Source organism: Myxocyprinus asiaticus, chromosome 46, assembly GCF_019703515.2.
Source record: "Myxocyprinus asiaticus isolate MX2 ecotype Aquarium Trade chromosome 46, UBuf_Myxa_2, whole genome shotgun sequence".
Taxonomy (NCBI): Eukaryota; Metazoa; Chordata; class Actinopteri; order Cypriniformes; family Catostomidae; genus Myxocyprinus; species Myxocyprinus asiaticus.
Window position 1 is genome coordinate 4,645,048 of NC_059389.1, and position 20,293 is coordinate 4,665,340.

General features: G+C 37.0%; 1 protein-coding gene across 1 annotated transcript; it reads left to right on the top strand.

Annotated features, from left to right (window-relative positions):
• Positions 1 to 836: 836 nt before the first annotated feature.
• Positions 837 to 14,902, top strand: LOC127435941 (cadherin-related family member 5-like). The gene is made up of 15 exons (XM_051689769.1): positions 837 to 996; positions 2,232 to 2,428; positions 2,606 to 2,665; positions 2,883 to 2,972; positions 3,109 to 3,195; positions 4,771 to 4,872; positions 5,323 to 5,487; positions 8,205 to 8,295; positions 8,466 to 8,563; positions 8,780 to 8,986; positions 9,910 to 10,023; positions 10,126 to 10,192; positions 10,867 to 11,175; positions 11,759 to 11,934; positions 12,815 to 14,902. The coding sequence occupies exons 1-15, from the start codon at positions 912 to 914 to the stop codon at positions 13,349 to 13,351; spliced, it is 2,385 nt and encodes a 794-aa protein (XP_051545729.1). The 5' UTR covers positions 837 to 911; the 3' UTR covers positions 13,352 to 14,902.
• The last annotated feature ends 5,391 nt before the right edge of the window (positions 14,903 to 20,293 follow it).

Consider the following 20,293-nt stretch of genomic DNA (forward strand, 5'->3'; position numbering starts at 1 on the left):
GTAACAGTGAGGCACTTACAATTGAAGTGAATGAGGCCAATCTGTAAACATTAAAATACTCACTGTTTTAAAAGTATAGCCACAAAACGTTAACAATATGCGTGTTAATGTGATTTTATTGTGATAAAATCACTTACTAAACATTTCTGTGTAAAGTTCTAACCAATTTTACAACTTTGTTGCCATGATGATGTAATGTCAACAAACCCTAAAATGACTGTAAAAAATTACAATTTAAACAACAACTTTACAGCTCAAATAATACATTGACTTCCATTGACTGGGCCCCATTGACTTCCATTGTAAGTGCCTCACTGTAACTTCGATTTTTGATTTTTTAAAGAAAAGGAGGGATGAGTCCAATTTATTTTTGTGGTAATCAACATTATGCCACAAATACTGTCAAATGAACTCAACTTGTATTGAACCCAGAATATTCCTTTAAAAAGTCTCATGAGCGATAACAAAAGAACACATTTTTCCTTTGGGTAGTTTTTAAAAACAAACTGTATGTCATCTATTACAATGGATGTTTCATCCGCACATTTGAGGATGGCCTGAATTATAACATTTTGGAAACAGCACGGATGCTGTACCCTCTGTAGTGTACAAATAATTACAATTATTCCTTTGTCAACATGGTTGTCATTGTGGCTTACGGTTTAAGAGATGTACATGTAAAAAGATCGTTCAAACAGACACACTAATGTCTGTGAGGCAAAAGTCCACCTTCTGGTCATATTTATGGCCAATAAATCAGAGATAAGCTTCCGTCTCAAAGGTTAAGTTTGAAGACAGTTTCGCACATTAGCTACCGCTCGCAAACGCTCTGTGTGAGTAGTGAATGAGCTGGAACAAAGGGGTCGTTTTTAATATTCCTTTATTATTGATCCATCATCTAACAAAGAGAAATGGATTTAAGGCCTAGAGGTTCTGCGGTTGTTTTCTGTCTACTGGTTATTGTCAATCTGGGCAAGTTCAGTCAAGCGCAAAGCGGTAAGTGCTTAAAGTTTTAAGTTGAAAAATATTAGATAATCAGGTTTTCATTGGTAGACTCAGTTCAAATTATAAAACTTGCTAAGTGATTTGAGAGCTGTCATTTTTTTTACTTGGGAAAAACATGGATATGATGCTTTTCGAAAGTGTAATTTTCTCCTTCTAATCTGTTATAATCGTCAAGAGTAATAATCCTACAGAGAAATGAGAATAACAAAATATTAACTGTGTTAACAAATAAGAAATAAAACAATACATCTAGTGAGAACTGCTTAAAACAAGTAAAAATGGAACAAAACAAAATGGGGTGGGATGAAAGATGGTAACGATTCTAGGGGCCCAAAGGTCCAGGGGGCCCCACAACAAATTCTAAACTGTATTTTTTAATAGGAAAGGGGCCCACATGACCTTGCTACGGCCCTGCTTACAGTATATTCAATATACTGTACATTCTCTTGGCAATTATTTACCTATATGTAAATATATCTTGTTTAAGAGATGTTTAGATGCTTTTAATGGAATATAAAACTGATGAGCAGTAACAAGAACAAAAAGAAGTTGTTTCAAGAACAGCTTAATTATATAAAATTGTGCAAGTGGTCAATTTTACAAGAAACTCTATTCAGCAACTGCATTAATTGTTCGATTTACACCAAAAAATAGCTCAAATACAATCAATTCAATATAATGGCTATAAACACGTCAGTGTTCGATGTATTTAAGCCTATTTTTAAGATTTACGGATTTTATTTAATTTTATAACAAAATTCCATCACATTGAATTGTGTAATGTTTAATAATAAAATAAAATTAATTATTTTTGTTTCATTTTATAAAAGGTTACCCAGTTCAATTAGATGGAATGTTATGAAATTAAAATGTGTAAATCTTACAATTATGTTTTTACAATAAGTACATTTTTTTTTTTTTTTTTTTTTTGTGTGGTCTTCTAGCAATGCGTAAATCTTAAAATGCTTAAACCTTAAATCTAGACCTACACTCTTATTTCACTATGTCTATTACTTTGAAATGTGCACATTTGAGAGGGTCTACTTGTTTTAAGAAAACTTACAGAGTGAATTTTGTCTTGTTCCATTGGCAGATTTAGTTAATTTGTTTAAAGTATAAACCAAAAACTGAATCTTTTTAAATGTATGTTTTCTTTCAGTTGTGGTCAGAATCATACATGTAAACTTATAAAACATATATTATATTTATGTCACTTTCTCTTAAAGGTACAGACCTTTGCTCCTTGGAAAATGCACCAATCGGTAATATTATTTTTGTGGCGGAAAACAACACTATCGGTGACATAGTTGCAACAATTATAGCTGAAAATGATGTGAAGGTCATTATCTCTCATCAGCAACCAGAGGGTCTCTTCAGTCTTGCAGGCCTCAGTATCAAGGCCAATATTGTGCTGGACTATGAGGTAAATGTATCTTATGGGAAATATGAAAAACAAATCTGCTGTTGTGTTTAACCATTTCTCTCTAAAGCTAACAGCTACTGTATAAAAAAAGCATTTGTAGCAGGTAAACATGTCACCTCATGTCACCGCACTTTATATATAAAATTACCGATAACATATGTTTTGTGGTTTTCTTAGACATTTGACAAGGACAATCCCTATTCGGTGGATATTGAGTGTACAAAAGATGATTCTAATGTGAGTAAACACTTTAAATAGTATTTCATTTCAATCAATTAGAAACAAATCTCGCATTGTAATATGTTCTATAAAAATGTTATGTTTTTGTGGAACATGTTAAGCTAAATGTTTTATACAACCTATATACTTTTTACTTTTTGTTTCCCTCTGTGTATTTATGATGTTTACTGAACTGTTAAAGTAAACTCCTGCATGTCATATTTTTATCTTTTAGACCAAATTAACACTGACCATAATTGTTGAGAACATAAACGACAATCCACCAGTTTTTGCAGAGAGCCAGTATACATTTGACATCAATGAGGTACATGACAAGATCTCTCATTTCACTTCTTTTGAACTTATGTTTCTAATTTTGTAAGGTTTACTTGATCGTCACTCCTTTGTCTGCTTTTGTTCATGACTGTTTTAAAATGTAAAACTATTAATGATTTTTGTAGTTAACAAAAGTGGATACCAGTGTGGCACGAATCACGGCAACAGATGCTGATGGTGATCGCCTCCTCTATCGTCTGGAGTCACCTGAGGTACATCTGAGGGCCTATTACTGCTTCCTGTGGACAAACAAAAACCCCAAATGAATGTGTACATAATTTTCATACATTATAAAAATCATGTTGTTTATCTTATTTTCCAGTAAACATATACATCCTTAAAATAAAACAAAATTTACCTAAGAAACAGAAATGTATTAGATTAAAGGGATAGTTCACCCAAAAATTGAAATTCAGTCATTGTTTACTCACACTTATGTTGTTATAACACATATGACTTTCTTTCTTTTTCTATTATTTATTTATTTATTTTCTCCCCTTTTTCTCCCCAATTTTGAATCCCCAATTCCCAATGCACTCTTAAGTCCTCGTGGTGGCGTAGTGATTTCAGTTGCCATCGCGTCTGAGACCGTCAATCCGTGCATCTTATCACGTGGCTTGTTGAGCGCATTACTGCAGAGACATAGTGCGTGTGGAGACTTCACGCCATCCACCGCGGCATCCACGCACAACTCACCACACGCCCCACCGAGAGCAAACCACATTATAGCGACCATGAGGAGGTGGCATGTCTGAAGAGTTTGTTGTCGAAGAATTGATGCATTTCTATGCCCAGCCTTATTTTTTTTTGAACGGAGTATTCGGAAAACAAACAGAAACATAGAGGCTACCGGCAGCCACAGTCACACCATGTCCTAACCTGACTGCAAATGACATGTGAAAAAAGGTATATCTTTTCTGTGGTGATCAGATTTGTCCTAACTAGCAGTGACGAGCGACGGTAAATTCTATCGACTGCTTGTTTCCTATTTTCGGCATTGTGAGAGTAACTCCATCCACTGTGAACTGGCACCGGTCCAAAAACATTAAAAAAAATAAGGCTGGGCATCGAAATGCATCAGTTCTTCAACTACAAACTCTTCAGACATGTTTAGTAAGTTCTGTTCTCTGTTTTGTGTGCAGCTGTGTTGTGTTCTGTTGTCACTATCGCTGTGGAGGACCTGCTTTTAGATAAACAAATTAGTTTTTGCTTGAGCGCCCCAATGTTGCAAGGAGACTGCGTGAACTGTTGCTCTCACGCTCTATCATGAACACACACAGGAGATCAACGGTCAGTGAACATTTTCACTAAATAATACATTAGATTTTGGTTTGTTTCCACCAAAACTTATCGTATGCTTTCATAACAATCATGAGTCTCACAGAATCATTTATTAGACTTCTGAATTATACTTTTGCGTTCTTTTGAACCTTGAAGAGGAGGTCACCATAAACTGCCATTTTGAAACAATGACAGAATTTTCATTTTTGGGTGAACTAATCCTTTAAGACTTGTTTTCAGAGAATTAATATCTTGATATTTTGTATAAGTTTATTTTGCAATGTACACAGAAACGTCTATTGGATACTATGTGATGTTTATTAGAACCCTACTCATATTGGAATGTCCTACTACTCGACAGTTGCCAGATGGCCCAATATTCCAATAGGAATGATGAACACATTCCGTTAGGACTCATTTTCGAACTCATTTTTGCACACAGTTGCAAAAATATGTTTCTAAATCTGTCTAAAAAAGGCCCTTGGATCATTTCTGTTTTCTTTCAGGGAGAATTTGAACTGCGGGCCACTTTTGAACCTGACATACTGGTGAAAAAACTTCTGGATTATGACAAAGTTAAAAAAGTCACAATGACGCTATATGCACAGGTGAGTAAGTTGTCCTGGAGATTTCTCTGAAAAACACACACACAAAAAAAGACATTACTTACTCACCCTGGCGTCTAACACAAAAGGAGATGTTTAGCAGAATATCCAGGCATTCTCAGAGTTTTCAATAGAATAAAACTGAACAGTGATTTTTATTGTCAAGCTCTAACAATGTGAAAAAGTACAATAAAAGTATCATAAATGTAGTCCATACAACTTGAAAACTATATCCCAAGTATTCCAAAGCTATACGATAGACTTGTGAGGAACAGACCAAAATTAAAGTCACAGAAGAGTTCACTAAATACCTTGAATCTCACCCATTCAAACATGATACATGTGCAGCCAACATGGCCGTGTCTAAGGAGGGGAGCTAGGAGGGGCACTGCCCACCTTACATGATTAATCTTGAAAGTTGAGTGTGTAAATACATTTTCTTGATGATTTCAGGACAACCAGGACACCCACACTACCTCGACCATCATCGTTGTCAATATCATAGATATCGACAATCGTCCGCCATGGTTCCAGCCCTGTACAGAAATGGAGGTTGGCACAAGCAAAGTGTGCCTGAACTCTGGCTATGAAGGAACGGTTAACTTAACTGAACAAGCGGTGGGTATGCCTTACAGTGCTTTTGAAGATGTAGGTAGATGCGATACCGTAGTGGTTAAGATAAACAAGAAATACCAAAATTTCAAACATTCTAGTCAGCTGTTGGATTATGCTGCAGATATGTAATTAAAGTAATTGTGAGATTTCTGCACGGAGCTGTTCATGTGCTCGGACTCAATGCAAATGATGGCAAAATGGATCCATGTGCAGTTTTATTGCTGATGACAGAATACTTTATAGAAGCTCTGAATCGCACTGTGAAAAAAAATCACAAGGTGAAAATGTTTGTTTTTTTAGGTGTCTTAGTGCCTTAGTGAGAGGTGTCGTTCATGCGTTCATCTAGAGCATGTTTACATAGGCCAACAATTTAAAAAAGCACAAAATCAATAGCGGCATCGATATTCCCAGTGGTGAGGTCATCAAACAATCAAAAATAACTCCTGTTGTCACACTTGACATCGAGTGAAAAATGAATTTTCTTATTTATTTATTTTTTAGAAAGAAATAAAAATTCTCTCTAAAAAACATTTACAGAGAAAAAAACATTTCAGACAGAAAAAAAAAATGTTCAGAGAAAAGAAAAATTCAGAGAAATATTTTTTAGGACAGGCTCAGAAAGGCACTTAAGCCCCTTTCACACTGCCAGCGACATCGCGCAAGACAGCGACACCATCCCATTCATTTTCAATGAGAACACAGCGACTTCCGGCGACAAGAGCTGTCACGACCATCAGCAACAGAGATTGCCATGGACAGCTACAAGACAAGTTGAAAAATTTTCAACTTTATGCAAATGTTGCAACATTCGCGAGCGACTACCAATGAGAGTGAAGACAGAGAAGCTTACGTCACCCGTCTCCAGGCAGGGTGAGTGTGAGACACTGGAGTCGACTCGAGTGCAGGCAAGATGGAGAAGTTAAAAGTTTCTGTGAGTGATTTCACTGTTCTATATCATTTGTCTGTAACCACCTACATAGATATGGCCTAATAAAATGATGCTTGGAAAACTGTGACGGCATTCCGAGTTAGTTTAATTCATATATTGATATAAAATGCGTCATGTTTAATGATATGATGCATTAAAAACTGCTGCAGGTTATATAAAACGCTCTCCCCTGCAAAATGTGCATTGTTAGATGCAAAAGAACTGATTCCTTGTCAAATTAGTATGATATCTTAATTTTATTGGCAGTATCATCAGTTGTTTTTATTTAGTTTTTTTTATCCCCTTTTCTCCCAGTTTGGAATGCCCAATTCCCACTACTTATTAGGTCCTCGTGGTGGCGCGGTTACTCACCTCAATCCGGGTGGTGGAGGACAAGTCTCAGTTGCCTCCGCTGCTGAGACCGTCAATCCGTACATTTTGTCACGTGGCTCGTTGTGCATGACACCACGGAGACTCACAGCATGTGGAGGCTCATGCTACTCTCCGCGATCCACGCACAACTTACCACGCGCCCCATTAAGAGCGAGAACCACTAATCGCGACCACAAGGAGGTTATCCCGTGTAACTCTGCCCTCCTAGCAACCGGGCCAATTTGGTTGCTTAGGAGACCTGGCTGGAGTCACTCAGCACACACTGGATTTGAACTCGTGACTCCAGGGGTGGTAGTCAGCGTCAATACTCGCTGAGCTACACAGACCCCCCCGGCTGTATCATCTGTAAACAGCATTTCAAACACTACTATAGCCAGTTGTGCAGTTTGCCAATATCGTTAGAGCGGCGGCAGCAGTAGGAACACCCACCAGTGACAGATCGCAAAGTCTAGCGACATGCCGTCTGCGGTGTGAACGGGGCTTAAGATAATATTAGAGTTAGAGTTCAATATTAGAATTAGGAAAATCCATTATAAAAATATAAATGATTACATATTTTAAATGACAATAATCTAAACAAAGAGTGAAATAAAAATAAACCATTTCAATATTTGTTTCAAAATTATTTCTATGAATTTTTACCAAAATTACGTTTTTTTTTTTTTTTTTACAAAAGTTAGTGTACTTGTTTAGCAAGTTGACAAAAGTGTCAGTGAAGAGCATGTTTGAGATATGAAACAATACAAGTGATGTTTGAGGAAAACAGAGAAAATGTAAGGTAAATATCACCTGTGAGTAGATTTGTTTTTAAGCTGTACTTTAACACAAAAGCATGCAAAAAGTGTGAAAATATTATCTACTTTTGTGTATTTAGGATGCATAAAATGTTAGCTATGAAATTAGCCTAAGCAAGACAAAAGAGTCAGACATTTTGTTTTAAAAACGTAAAAAAGTTCATTTCCATCAGTGTAATTTCCTCTGGAAATCATGGAATTTTCATGACTTTCAAAAACAAATTACAAAAATGACATAAATCTGCCATGTTGCATGTATATATAATGTTGGACATTGTTAGTAGACAAATTAAATCAACTAGTGAGAGTATGAATTTTTTTTTTAACAAGACTTCCACAGTAAAAAAAGTGACTGAAGTTGAAGAAACACCCAATTACGAGTACACAATGAATGTTCTTTACAAGTCAGAAACTCGTAATTACAGTACTTCTGATGAGGTGTAAACGCACAATTAGAATGTGGTAAATGCACTGATCCAACAAAACCCAACACTCATTGAAAACTGGTGTTTGTTAGTGTTTGTTGGGGCAATGAGTGAACTGAACAGACCATTAGCCGTGGCATTGTCCAGATAAACATATGACACATTTTTTGTACACTACAGACAGGTCCTTTGCCTTTGAAGCCAGGTCCAGTCAATGCTATTGATGGTGACAAAGGCAGAAATGAGGCCATTGGTTATACATTTCTTGGAGGTAAGATTTATTTTTTCATATTATGATCCTCATGGATTTATACAGTATAAAGAAGTTACACTACATGGCCAAAATTAAGTGGACAACCCCTTAATTAATGGTTGTGGCTACAAACCTCAATTCCAGTAATTGATCAGTGACTGCATTTTCTTATTTTTGTCCATGTTCAGGAAATGATGATGGTACATTTGATATCAACACTGACACCGGGAGCATCACAATGCTAAAACCAGTAGGCGTAGCAGGTCCAATCGTTCTTTCAGTTATGGTGAGAAAAATATTTGCACACCATTCTGTTTTGAATGTGCAATTATGTGCTTTATATTAGCTTTCTATCTCACAGCAATGAGCAGCAATATTGGTGTACCAGTATTTTTGAAGTTTCTAAAACATAGAAGTATTTTAATCAAGTGATCATCCTCAAATATCATCTCGCACCTCCTTTAGTTGCTTCCCAACCCAACTTTCTTCTCTGTCTCAATAGGCATTTCAAGTGCAGAACATTGATCAGTTTGCCACCACCACAGTCATCCTAAGGGTGGTTGAGATTAGTAAGCATCCTCCGAAATTTGTGAAACCCAGTTACGAAGGTTTTATCTCAGAGGACGCAGATGTGGACAGTCTGGTACTGGAGAGCCAAATATCCAACAAGCCCCTCCGTGTACAGGCTACAGATGAAGACTTTTCTAATGTAAGATCTCAGAGAGACAAACTGCACTCTGGTCTGAGCACGTTTCAATCCCAGAGCTGCATACTCACGTATCGACCTGCACATTAACTGGCTTCTAATCTATAAAGAATATTCCCTTTATGGGGTACTACGTAAGGCCTCATTCATGAAACATGAGCAGAACGAATTATGTATAGCGTAAAATTATTCGTACAGAAATTGTCTAATTGGATAATTCGTAAAACCATTCTTTCATAAATTGCAGGACTGAACTGAATCGAGCGTAAAAAAACTTTTTATGGATAGATTGTTGAATTGGACCATTCATGAAACCATTCTTCCATATATTGTCATATTAGAAAATTCGTAAAACCAATCTGAAGTAAATTTTCACATTGAATTGTTTATAAAACCATTAAGTACATTGGATTAGACTGAATTGTTCGTAAAACAGTTCTCACGTAAATAGTTGCCTTGAATTTAATCGTTCAAAAACCATTCTTATGTTAATGAATACACTGAATTGAATCATTCATAAAAACATTCTTACATAAGTTGTCTCATTCAGTTTAATGTTACAGTTGATGTAAGAATGGTTTCTGAATGGTTCATAAAACCATTCTTTTGTGTGTTGTCGAATTGGATAATTCGTAAAACCATTCATTAGTAAATTTTCACATCAGTGGTTCTTAAAACCATTTTTATGTCAAATGGATTACACTGAATTGTTCGTGAAACAATTCTCATGTAAATAGTTGCATTGAATTGAATTGTTTGTAAAATCATTCTTATGTTATTAACACCAATTGTTGCCTTCAGTTCAATGCTACAGTTTATTTAGAAATGGTTTTTGAATGATTTACTCAGAAATTCACTACTCGTGTTTCATGAGGCCCATAATCTTTATATTTCTGGAGTCAAATGCTGGACTTCTTTCTTCGTAGGGGGTGAATCCTAACATTAGATTTGAGGTTGTGGATGGCACTGACTTCTTGATAACTCCAGAAGGCTTTATACTCATGGCAAAGGCTGTTGCCCCTGGCACTATAAATTTACAAGTGAGAGCTTAATATATACAATGTTTAATGCAATTTCTACATTAAATAATCATTGACTTTCTGACTGAAAGATTTATCACTATGTAATTCAATGTGACTCAGATGAGGGTAGTTGACACTACCAACGACGAATCAAGCACTGCTTTCCTTACAGTCGAGGTTACTCCAGGTAAGACCAGACCAACATTGCATGCTACCAAGACAACACCCCATTATGATCTCATGCAAATTATTATTGCGGAACATAATGCAATCCAAACAGGGTTAATCAAGAGTGGCTAACAAATTGTGGGCTAATCACAGTAATTTTGGATGGCTTTCAGCTGGCTTTTAAGCAATAAGTTTACTCATTTGGTGAGGGATGCATGGATATATATTGATACTGCCAGGGTTGCACTAAATCCATTTTCATTTCCGGCCATTCAAGAGATTAGCTGAACATCACTGAAAATCATTGAACATCATTGCAATGCCCAATTCAGCATGTTTAAAGAATCTGCAAGGAAATACCATGAACACGCCAAAAATAAATGTCTTGTTGTTGTCGTTTTTTTTTTTTTTTTTAAATATCTTAACATCTTTGAATATAAGATACATTTACCTGAGAAGCAAAATTGGCTAAAATATTATGATGATTTTTTTTTTTTTTTTTTCAGATAAAATATTTTGAATTAAGTTTATTTTCTTACCCCATTGGTTTGGTTCTTGTTTTAAGCATAAATCAGGTATAAAAAGGTTTTTTTTTGCTTAAAAACAAGGAAAACATTTTTGGGGCCAAATATTGGATGGAATTTCATATAATTCAGCAAAGCTCTTGACTGGTGATCCGTTTTTTTTCTTTAGGGGTTCCCACGACCACTATGGTCACTACTATCACGACAACGTCTATCATAACCACAAAAAAGACCACTGACACACCGCTAACAGAAAGCACCTCCATCCCCACCTCTAGCTCCACCTCCATCCCCACCTCTATCTCCACCTCTATCCCCACCTCCATCCCCACCTCTATCTCCACCTCTATCCCCACCTCCATCCCCACCTCTGTCTCCACCTCTATCCCCTCTTCTATATCCACCTCCATTTCCACCCCTCACCTAGACACCTCCACCTCTAACTCCGTCACCTCCACAACTCCTGGCCCCACCACAGGTACACTTACTTACACTAAGCTACCTAGCCTTGTTAATTCTTGTGGTGTGTTATGTCTTATGCTGTGACGAAATAACATACTATCATAAAATACCATCAAACTGTGCTGAAAAAAAACACCTAAGATAGTGGTCAAAAACAGACCAGGCTGACAATGCTGCAAAACCAGCTAAGACCAGAACACCAATTTAGGCTGGTTTAAGGGTGATTTGCATCAAGGTTGCATTATGATACTGGACACTTTGGATACTGACTGTTTAAGCCCTGCTGAAAATTATTTTAAACCAGCCTAAGATGGTTTGCTGGTTTACTCAATTGGTCAGGCTGGTCCATTTTCTGGTTTTAATGGGGTTTTGGGCACTTCAGTTGGTCACGCTAGAACAGCTTAAACCAGCTAAGACCAGCAAACCAGCTTAGGGCTGTGTGCTGTGTTTAGATTTGTGAAAACACATTATTATAAAGCACAGTAGATCGAGGGTCTACCAAAATCAAGCCAAATTAGTCAAGGCAGTAGGTAAACCCAATTGATGTTAACCATAAGCATGCTAAAAACAAAGTGTGTCTCACCTGTATTGTGTTTCAGGTGGGCCGCAGATGAGATCGGGTGGGTATAGACCCGAGGATATGGCAGCTTTAGGGGCCAGTTTGGCTGTGGTGATAATCCTCTGCTTGGTTTCTATCGGCCTGCTGGTGCACCACATCAAGGGCCATAATGCAGACTGGAAGAAACTGTCTGAGGCTAGCATCTTCCGTAGCACTGTAAGTTCATAATAATTTACCAGTTACCACAAAGAAATATGTTGTGTTTTTAGTTGAATGTCAAGCTGACTTTCAACATTTCACAGATGTCTCTGAACAACAAATCATTCAATTTCATGAATGGATGGATAGATAGATAGACTGAACATTAAATATTGTGGATGGATGGATGGATGGATGGACGGATGGATGGATAGACAGATATACTGAACATTCAATATTGTTGATGGATGGATGGATGGATAGACGGATGGATGATAGATAGATAGATAGATAGATAGATAGACAGACAGATATGTAATGGTAGGTAGCTGGTAGGTAGCTGTGCAGTGTGTAAACCTTTCTCCCCTGGCCTCAAGACACACACTAACGACTAATGCTACAGGCTGTAGCCTTTAGCCTCCTCGTTAGTGCCCGCCTCCCATGCCAGAGACCTGGGTTGGAATCCTGCTCGGAGCGGGTTGAGCAGGACCGGTTACCGCTAGATAGATAGACAGATAAATAGATAGATAAATAGATACAGTAGATAGATAGGTCATGTTAACATGCATATTGTTTACATTTTGTTGCTATGCTTTTGAAACAGTGAGTATTTTAATGTTTGAGGACTGGCCCCATTCACTTCCATTGAAAGTGCCTCACTGAAACCAAGATTTTTTCTTTTTTTTTAGAAAAGAGGGACAGGTCAAAATACATTTTTGTCATAATCCTCATTATGCCACAAATGCTGTCAACTAAGCTTAACTTTTGATCCCTGAATATTACTTTAATAACATTCCTGGAACATTCCATTACGTTACTTGCTATGAGCCAAACTTCAATGTAAATAATTGTATACTTTCTTGTAATTGTATAAGAGCATATCTTTTTCATTCGGCAGCTGGGTGGGGGTCCGGGTGGTCCCAAGATGGGTATGCAGTACACTAACAAGAGCTTCCAGCATGATGATGATTCTGGAAGCATGAACTCTAGTCTGGCTGCTGACCTGGAGATGAAACTAGAATCTGGGCTGAAGTCAGAACCGAGTTGGGCGTCACCACAAGAGCAGGTGACCCCCAGCAGTGCTTCGATTCTCCAAACACCCACCACCCGCAGCATTCCACCCGATTCCACCAGCCTGGGGAGTTTAGATACCCTAGATGGCGAGAAGGAGGTGAAACCAATTCTTACCAAAGAGCGGCGTGCAGAGGAGGGCTACAAAGCCGTGTGGTTTAAGGAAGACATTGACCCCAACACTAAAGAGGAAGTGGTCATCATTCCAGACACCAGTGAGCCAGAGGGAGACAATGAGGAAGAAGATGACAGTGAAGAGGAACAAGTAGATGAGGAACATCTAAAGACAGACGTGGATGAAGAGCTGGCAGGGAGATATTCTAGAGGCTTTGAAGATGAAGGTAGAATGACGTCAGATTTGTAGAGCTCTGATTGTAGAGCCTCTTTGGGGATTACAAAGGAAATGGACAGCGTATTCCTCAGCTGAATGAACATCACAGCGCAAAAGCTGCAAACAAAAAGGACTTGAGTTTAGCTCAAATGTTTGCCATTGAAGCAGAAGAGAGTTAATTTATGTTTACATTAATTATATGCCCTCACCATTAATAAGGTTGTAAAAATAATGTAGTACACACAGCAAAAAATCCAGCCTGATCCTATGAAAATTACATGACTGTTGCAACATTTTAGCAAAATGATATTAAGTGCTTCATTACACATATCGCGACAGTGCCGAGGTGAAATGTCTACTATGTGGCGCTAAAAGCTAGTTAAATGTTCCTCCAAACAGTTGAGGTTTTTAAGGTTAATGCTGCATTGAGTTTTAAATCAACAAAACCGACCTCCCTACCCTAAGCCTTAAACCTAAACGTAATCGATAGTGTCATAAAAAGCACATTTGAGTTGAAAAATGCAATTGCTGAAGCAACCACATAATTTTGTGGTGCTTCAATGACATTTTCGACTCGTGTGCTCTTCAGGACTCATACCCCGGTCCTGTGCAACGCTCTATCAGTTGAGCTACCGCGCAATTTGATCACACTTGAACAAGCTTGTAAATGTAGCTTGTTATGGAATGCAAACGTTAAAATGTATCAACTTCATGGGCTATAGTAAAAGTTCTTTGATGTCATAAGATAGCATTGTGTGAGGAACAGGTTGAAGAGTGTTTATTAACGGATAAATCTGAAAGTGAATAAAAGTCGTTGTTTTAGCGCCTCTAGTGTTCATATCACAAGGGAACTGCCATTGTACGTACAACGAGCCACGTAAAAATAATTTTGCAAAAATGCAGGTATAGTCACATGATTCTATGAAGCCAGCCTGAAAAAATCAGTTCCTTAATTAGTATTTTAACCTTGTTTTCCTATAAAAATATCTTATATAACATCCTTACATTTTTTTATTGAGAAGCAAGAGATCCATTAGACTTGGTTTAAGAATGTTAAGTTCATTTTTTTAACTCCATTGTCAAATTGTTTATCAAACAAACAGGTTTATGCTTAAAACAAGAAGATATCATTTGTCAATAGTTAGAAATTGATTAAGGGTATAGGCAGTATTCTCTAAATGCAAATTTTAATAACTTATGCAATTTTGCTTCTCAAGTAAAATTTAAAGATGTATAGATATATTCACTGGAATACAAGACAAAACTGCTTAAAAAATTGTTAGATTTTTTTAAGTGTGCGAAACATAAGGACTGGAGTTTGGTTTAAATGTTTGCCACTGTCGTAAAACAGGAACATTCAAATATTAACTTAATTTTACTGCGCTAAAAATCATCTTAATATATTATATATATAATATATTTTTTTCATATATAATTTTTTATATCTTATAGCTAGTAAGGTTGTAAATATGATATATAAAATAAATATAATTGTGTTTTTTTGTGCATTTGTGCGAAATGTGCATTGTTTGAAGCAAAAAAAATAAAATAAAAAATAAAAATAAAAAAATCAATGCTTTTATTAAAGACCACATGGAATTGTTTGATGACTGCAGTTTTCTTTCCTGTGTTGATGTATATTTCCTGTTGAAATGGGAAGTTGGGGTGGAACATATTGAAGAGCTTGTGCCTGTTTCATAAATTTAGGTAACACTTTATTTTGATGGTCCCAAGTAGATATTTAACTGACTATAAGTGACTTATCAACTGGCTTGCTATAGCTAGTAAACAGTGTTTCAACAAACATTCAGTAGACTTTCAGTAGCCTGTATATAGATCTTTATTACTGACCTACTTACATTATTGTTGAGAACATCAGTTCATTAAAAGGTCATTAATAAAGATCTATATACAGGCTACTGAAAGTCTACTGAATGTTTGTTGAAACACTGTTTACTAGCTATAGCAAGCCAGTTGATAAGTCACTTATAGTCCGTTAAATATCTACTTGGGACCATCAAAATAAAGTGTTACCTAAATTTCTAAAAAATAAATAAATAAGACTTTATAGAAAAGAGGCAATGAAGACAATTTCAAAATGAATAAATTTCAGCTATTTTTTATTTTAATTTAAAAAACAATTTTTTGGAACAAAGTGGTTGTTGTGAGGGACATCAATTATGAGAGTTAGCACACCACAAAAATCCATCCTGGAAGCAGGTGGCATTTATAACTATAGTTTATAAGAGGACTGGACATTCTCCTTCTAGACTAGAGAGCATATCGTTGGACAGAAAAGAAAGACTGTAAATTTTAAATGCTCATTCAGAATCTGATAAACATTTATTTTAGCATTTAGCACATACACTGATGAGCCAAAACATTATGACCACTCACAGGTGATAATGTTGATCATTTCGTAACAAGGCCACATGTCAAGGTCTGGGTAGATTAGATGGTAAGCGAACAATCAGTTCTCGTAGTCAACGTGTTGAAAGCAGGAGAAATGGGCAGGAGTAAAGACCTGAGCGACTTTGACAAGGGCCAAATTGTTATGGCCAGCATCTCTGAAATGGCAATGCTTGTGGGGTGCTCCCGGTCAGCAGTGGTGAGTACCTACCGACAGTGAAACCGGAGAAAGTGTGTTGGATGCCCAAGGCTCATTGATGCACGAGGGCAATGAATGCTATCCCATCTGGTCCGAACCGACAGAAGGTCTACTGTGGCACAAGTCACAGAAAATGTTAATGATGGAAGGAGGAATGTGTCACAACACACAGTGCATCGCACCCTGCTGCGTATAGGGCTGCGTAGCCGCCGACCGGTCAGAGTGCCCATGATGACCCCTGTCATGCGAAAGTTGGAACTGGACCTTGGAGCAGTGGAAGAAGGTCGTCTGGTCCAATGAGTCCCGTTTTCTTTTACATCACGTGGATGGCCGTGTACGTGTGCGCCGTTTACCTGGGGAAGTGATGGCACCAGGATGAACTGTGGGAAGACGACAAGCCAGTGGAGGGAGTGTGATGCTCTGGGCAATGTTCTGCAGGGAAACCCTGGGTCCGGCCATTCATGTGAATGTTACTTTGACACGTGCCACCTACCTAAACATTGTTGCAGACCAGGTACACCCCTTCATGGCAATGGTATTCCCTGATGGCAGTGGCCTCTTTCAGCAGGATAATATGCCCTGCCACACTGCATACACTGTTCGGGAATGGTTTGAGGAACATAATGAAGAGTTCAAGGTGTTGCTCTGGCCTCCAAATTGCCCAGATCTCAATCCGATTGAGCATCAGTGGGATGTGCTGGACTAACAAATCCAATCCACGGCAGCTCCACTTCGCAACTTAGAGGACTTGAAGGATCTGCTGCTAATGTCTTGGTGCCAGATACCACAGGACACCTTCAGGGTCTTGTAGAGTCCAAGCCGAGGTGGGTCGGTGCTGCTTTGGCAGCACACGGAGGACCAACATATATTAGGCAGGTGGTCATAATGTTTTGGCTCATTGGTGTATATAGCCTCAGAGCTTACATGGATTAAAAGTCACAAAACTTCAATTTTGATTTCATGGGGTCTTTAAAATTTAAATTAATTGTTTGACTGAACTGCACTTTCTAAAGTACATTATTAAAATGACCGCAAAACAAACTTGGCCGCTGAATGGCGAGACAGTTGCCATGGCAACCTTGTGGGGTTAACTCTGCTTGTTTATTTGTGTTTGTGATGTTGCAGTGGACTGTTGCCCCCGAGTCACATAATCTATCCACAATAATCATAAATTCTTTTATAGCTTAGATAAACTTTAATCATTAACCTGAGAACAGTCACATAGACTTTGAGCCTTTGAATGCTGCATTGTTCATTTGCACGCTATTATACACCAATCAGCCGCAAATCCCAGGAGATCAGCAGTTACAGAAATACTCAAACCAGCCCATCTGGCACCAACAATCATCCATGCGATTATCTAAACAGCCAATCGTGTGGCAGCAATGCAGTGCATAAAATCATGCAGATATGGGTCAGGAGATTCAGTTATTGTTCACATCAACCATCAGAATCGGGAAAAAATTTGATCTCAGTGATTTGGACCGTGGCATGATTGTTGGTGCCAGATGGGCTGGTTTGAGTATTTCTGTAACTGCTGATCTCCTGGGATTTTCACGCACAACAGTCTCTAGAATTTACTCCGAATGGTGCCAAAAATAAAAAACATCCAGTGAGCGTCAGCTCTGTGGATGGAAACGCCTTGTTGATGAGAGCGGTCAACAGAGAATGGCCAGACTGGTTTGAACAAAGTCTACAGTAACTCAGATAACCACTCTGTACAATTGTGGTGAGAAGAATGCTATTCCGAGATGTGGGTTGTTGCTGTTTTGGCGGCACGAGGGGGACCTACACAATATTAGGCAGGTGGTTTTAATGTTGTGGCTGATCGGTGTATAATGTATACCAGAAACAAACAGATCTATCTGGACAAAATCTCATGAAACCTGTCTAGAACAAGTCCAGGTCATATTTCACCTCAAAATCAAATGGAACAAATAAGAAATTATATTTGAATATCCGAATTAAGTGTCTCACTAATTCTGAAACATGTTGAATGTCCACTTACTGAGTTATATCTGAAAATAACAGGGTATTAGCATGTTTTTTTGTAAGTTACCATGATTCAATTTTTTGACCACACCCTGGCAATACCATGATATTCTTTTAAGTACTGTAGCTTAAAGTACCATGATTTTACCATCACTGGTAACGCAACAGTACATTTTTTGTAAGGTGAAATAGCTCCCTCTTCAGGGTCACCGTTTAAAGCTTTCAATGAGGAACAGTGCTCTTCTGGGAGTAACAAAAAGGAACTGGTATTAAAAATACTTCACAGTGAATGGGACAACAGAGGATTGTTTTCAGTATATAATTTACATAATACATCAATACATAATAGTATAATGTTACATATTGAACAGTCTTTGATGTTTTTAATATGCAGTCACCCCAAAAAGTATTTCAAAATATAACAAATTAATTGCATTAGATAAAAAAATGTAAAGGCAAGAGGGTAAATAAATGAGCTTTTCTCAAAACTAACTTCTCTCTTATGAGCTATTTGTGCAATGACTTCTAACAAGCGGTAACTGATCCAAGGTGATTTTTAGTGGCTGTATTAAGTCAGTTCCCCTCAAATTCACACAGGTGTGCTAGCAGTGTTACCACAGGTGTAGTTCAGCACATTAACTTGAGACATGTTCCACTAAAATTAAACAATCAGACAGTGTCTTCATTTTCAACAGTGTATCTATTGTTTTATTTTTATAGTTCATTAAAATATAAATACTAATTTTTGTGAAATGTTTTGCTTGAAAAATGAGTTTAACCTATAGTAGCTTTAAAATAAATGCCACTTGGTTTAATACTTTGTTATCTAATGCAATGACATTCGTACATGGTTAAGGGTACCAATTTGTTTTATATAAGACTGCCCTGCCGCTGATGATGAAATATGTAAATCAGCTTGTATTTTGTGAATAAATATCTAAGGGTGTCTAATTGATTGATTATTTAAAAATCCTGTTTTGAAATGTACTCTGGTATGAGCAAGCACTCTTTCTTTCTTTTTAATAAAGAGCCTGTTTATTAATGAGCTCCGTCACAGAGCTGAGATTTGAGGAGCTCTTTCTAAAAGTGAAGTGCACTGAAGAACTATTGCCATGGCAGCATGTCTGCACGCATTCTAGTTTTCTTGTTCAGTGAAACCAATTAACCTGAACCCTTATTGAAATCCAAGCCTTTAATTTAACACAGCATGTCTAGACTGACTGTTCTACAAAGAGAATATAATCTGAAATAGTAATTTACTATGTATAATACTGTATGTACTGAATATAAGGTGTTGGGCACTTTTTGTACTGTGGACTTTTAGAAAGTGAAGTCTCGTTAAAACATTATTTATTTAATTTATTATTATTATTTAATACTAACAATGTCCAACAGTGTCTGTACATGCATCACAGGAGATTTATGTCATTTTTTCAGAAAGTCATGAAAACAATTCCCACCACTGTGTCATTTCCAGCACATCTCAAATTCTGTATTGTGTTTAATAGAATTCTGTGTTGGAAATGACGCTGATGGAAATCATATTTTTAAGGATTTTGAATTAAAATGATGAATTCGAAGGCTAATTTCATAGTTAAAATTGTATGCATCCTAAATACATTTACTGTAAATATGTTCACATTTTTTTGCATAATGTGGCAAAATTACAACTTGATTGGAAATGATGCCCAATCAAATTATTCAGCTCAAAATGTATATTTACCTTGAATTTTTGTTTTGTTTTCTTCAAACAACACTTGTCTTATATTTCATCTCACTTGCTTAACAAGTAAAATAACTTTTGAAAAAACGATCTTATGGGCAAAATTGTTTGGTTTGGTGAAAGGACACCACAACTGTGGGACAATCGTCATTTTGTAAAAAACTGATAGAAATCATGTTCACCAAATGAATATTGAAATGGTTTATGTTTATTTTACTCTTTGTTTAGATTATCGTACTTTAAAACAGTAATAGTAATAGTTTGTATTTTTAATGGATTTGTATTTTCACAATTTAACCCTATTAGCTCGGATGGGCCCGTCAGCGGCCCAGGGAGAAAAAATAATTGTCAAAATATGAATAACGTCTTGACCAACACAAAATAGATATCATTTGAAAGCTTAGAAGCATACAGGCATTATGACCTAAACTAAACAAGTGCTTTGAAATTTGCAGACAAATCAGAACTGTACCGTTTTAATCATTTATGAAACATTTTGCACTGCACATTTTTATTGTAATCAGTAAAAACATTAGATTCATCAAATAGCCATGTGTCATATGTCATTGGAAAGCGCTCAAAGAGTAGAATACAAACAGAGTATTTTTTTTACTCACAGACAAAAATATAGCGAGTAACAGCTAAGTACATG

Excerpts from the sequence above, each read along its gene's own strand:
- LOC127435941 (XM_051689769.1), top strand. The coding sequence starts at position 912 with ATGGATTTAAGGCCTAGAGGTTCTGCGGTTGTTTTCTGTCTACTGGTT. Across the intron at positions 2,666-2,882 it reads GTACAAAAGATGATTCTAAT|ACCAAATTAACACTGACCAT; the intron begins GTGAGTAAACAC and ends TTTATCTTTTAG. Across the intron at positions 8,296-8,465 it reads TGGTTATACATTTCTTGGAG|GAAATGATGATGGTACATTT; the intron begins GTAAGATTTATT and ends GTCCATGTTCAG.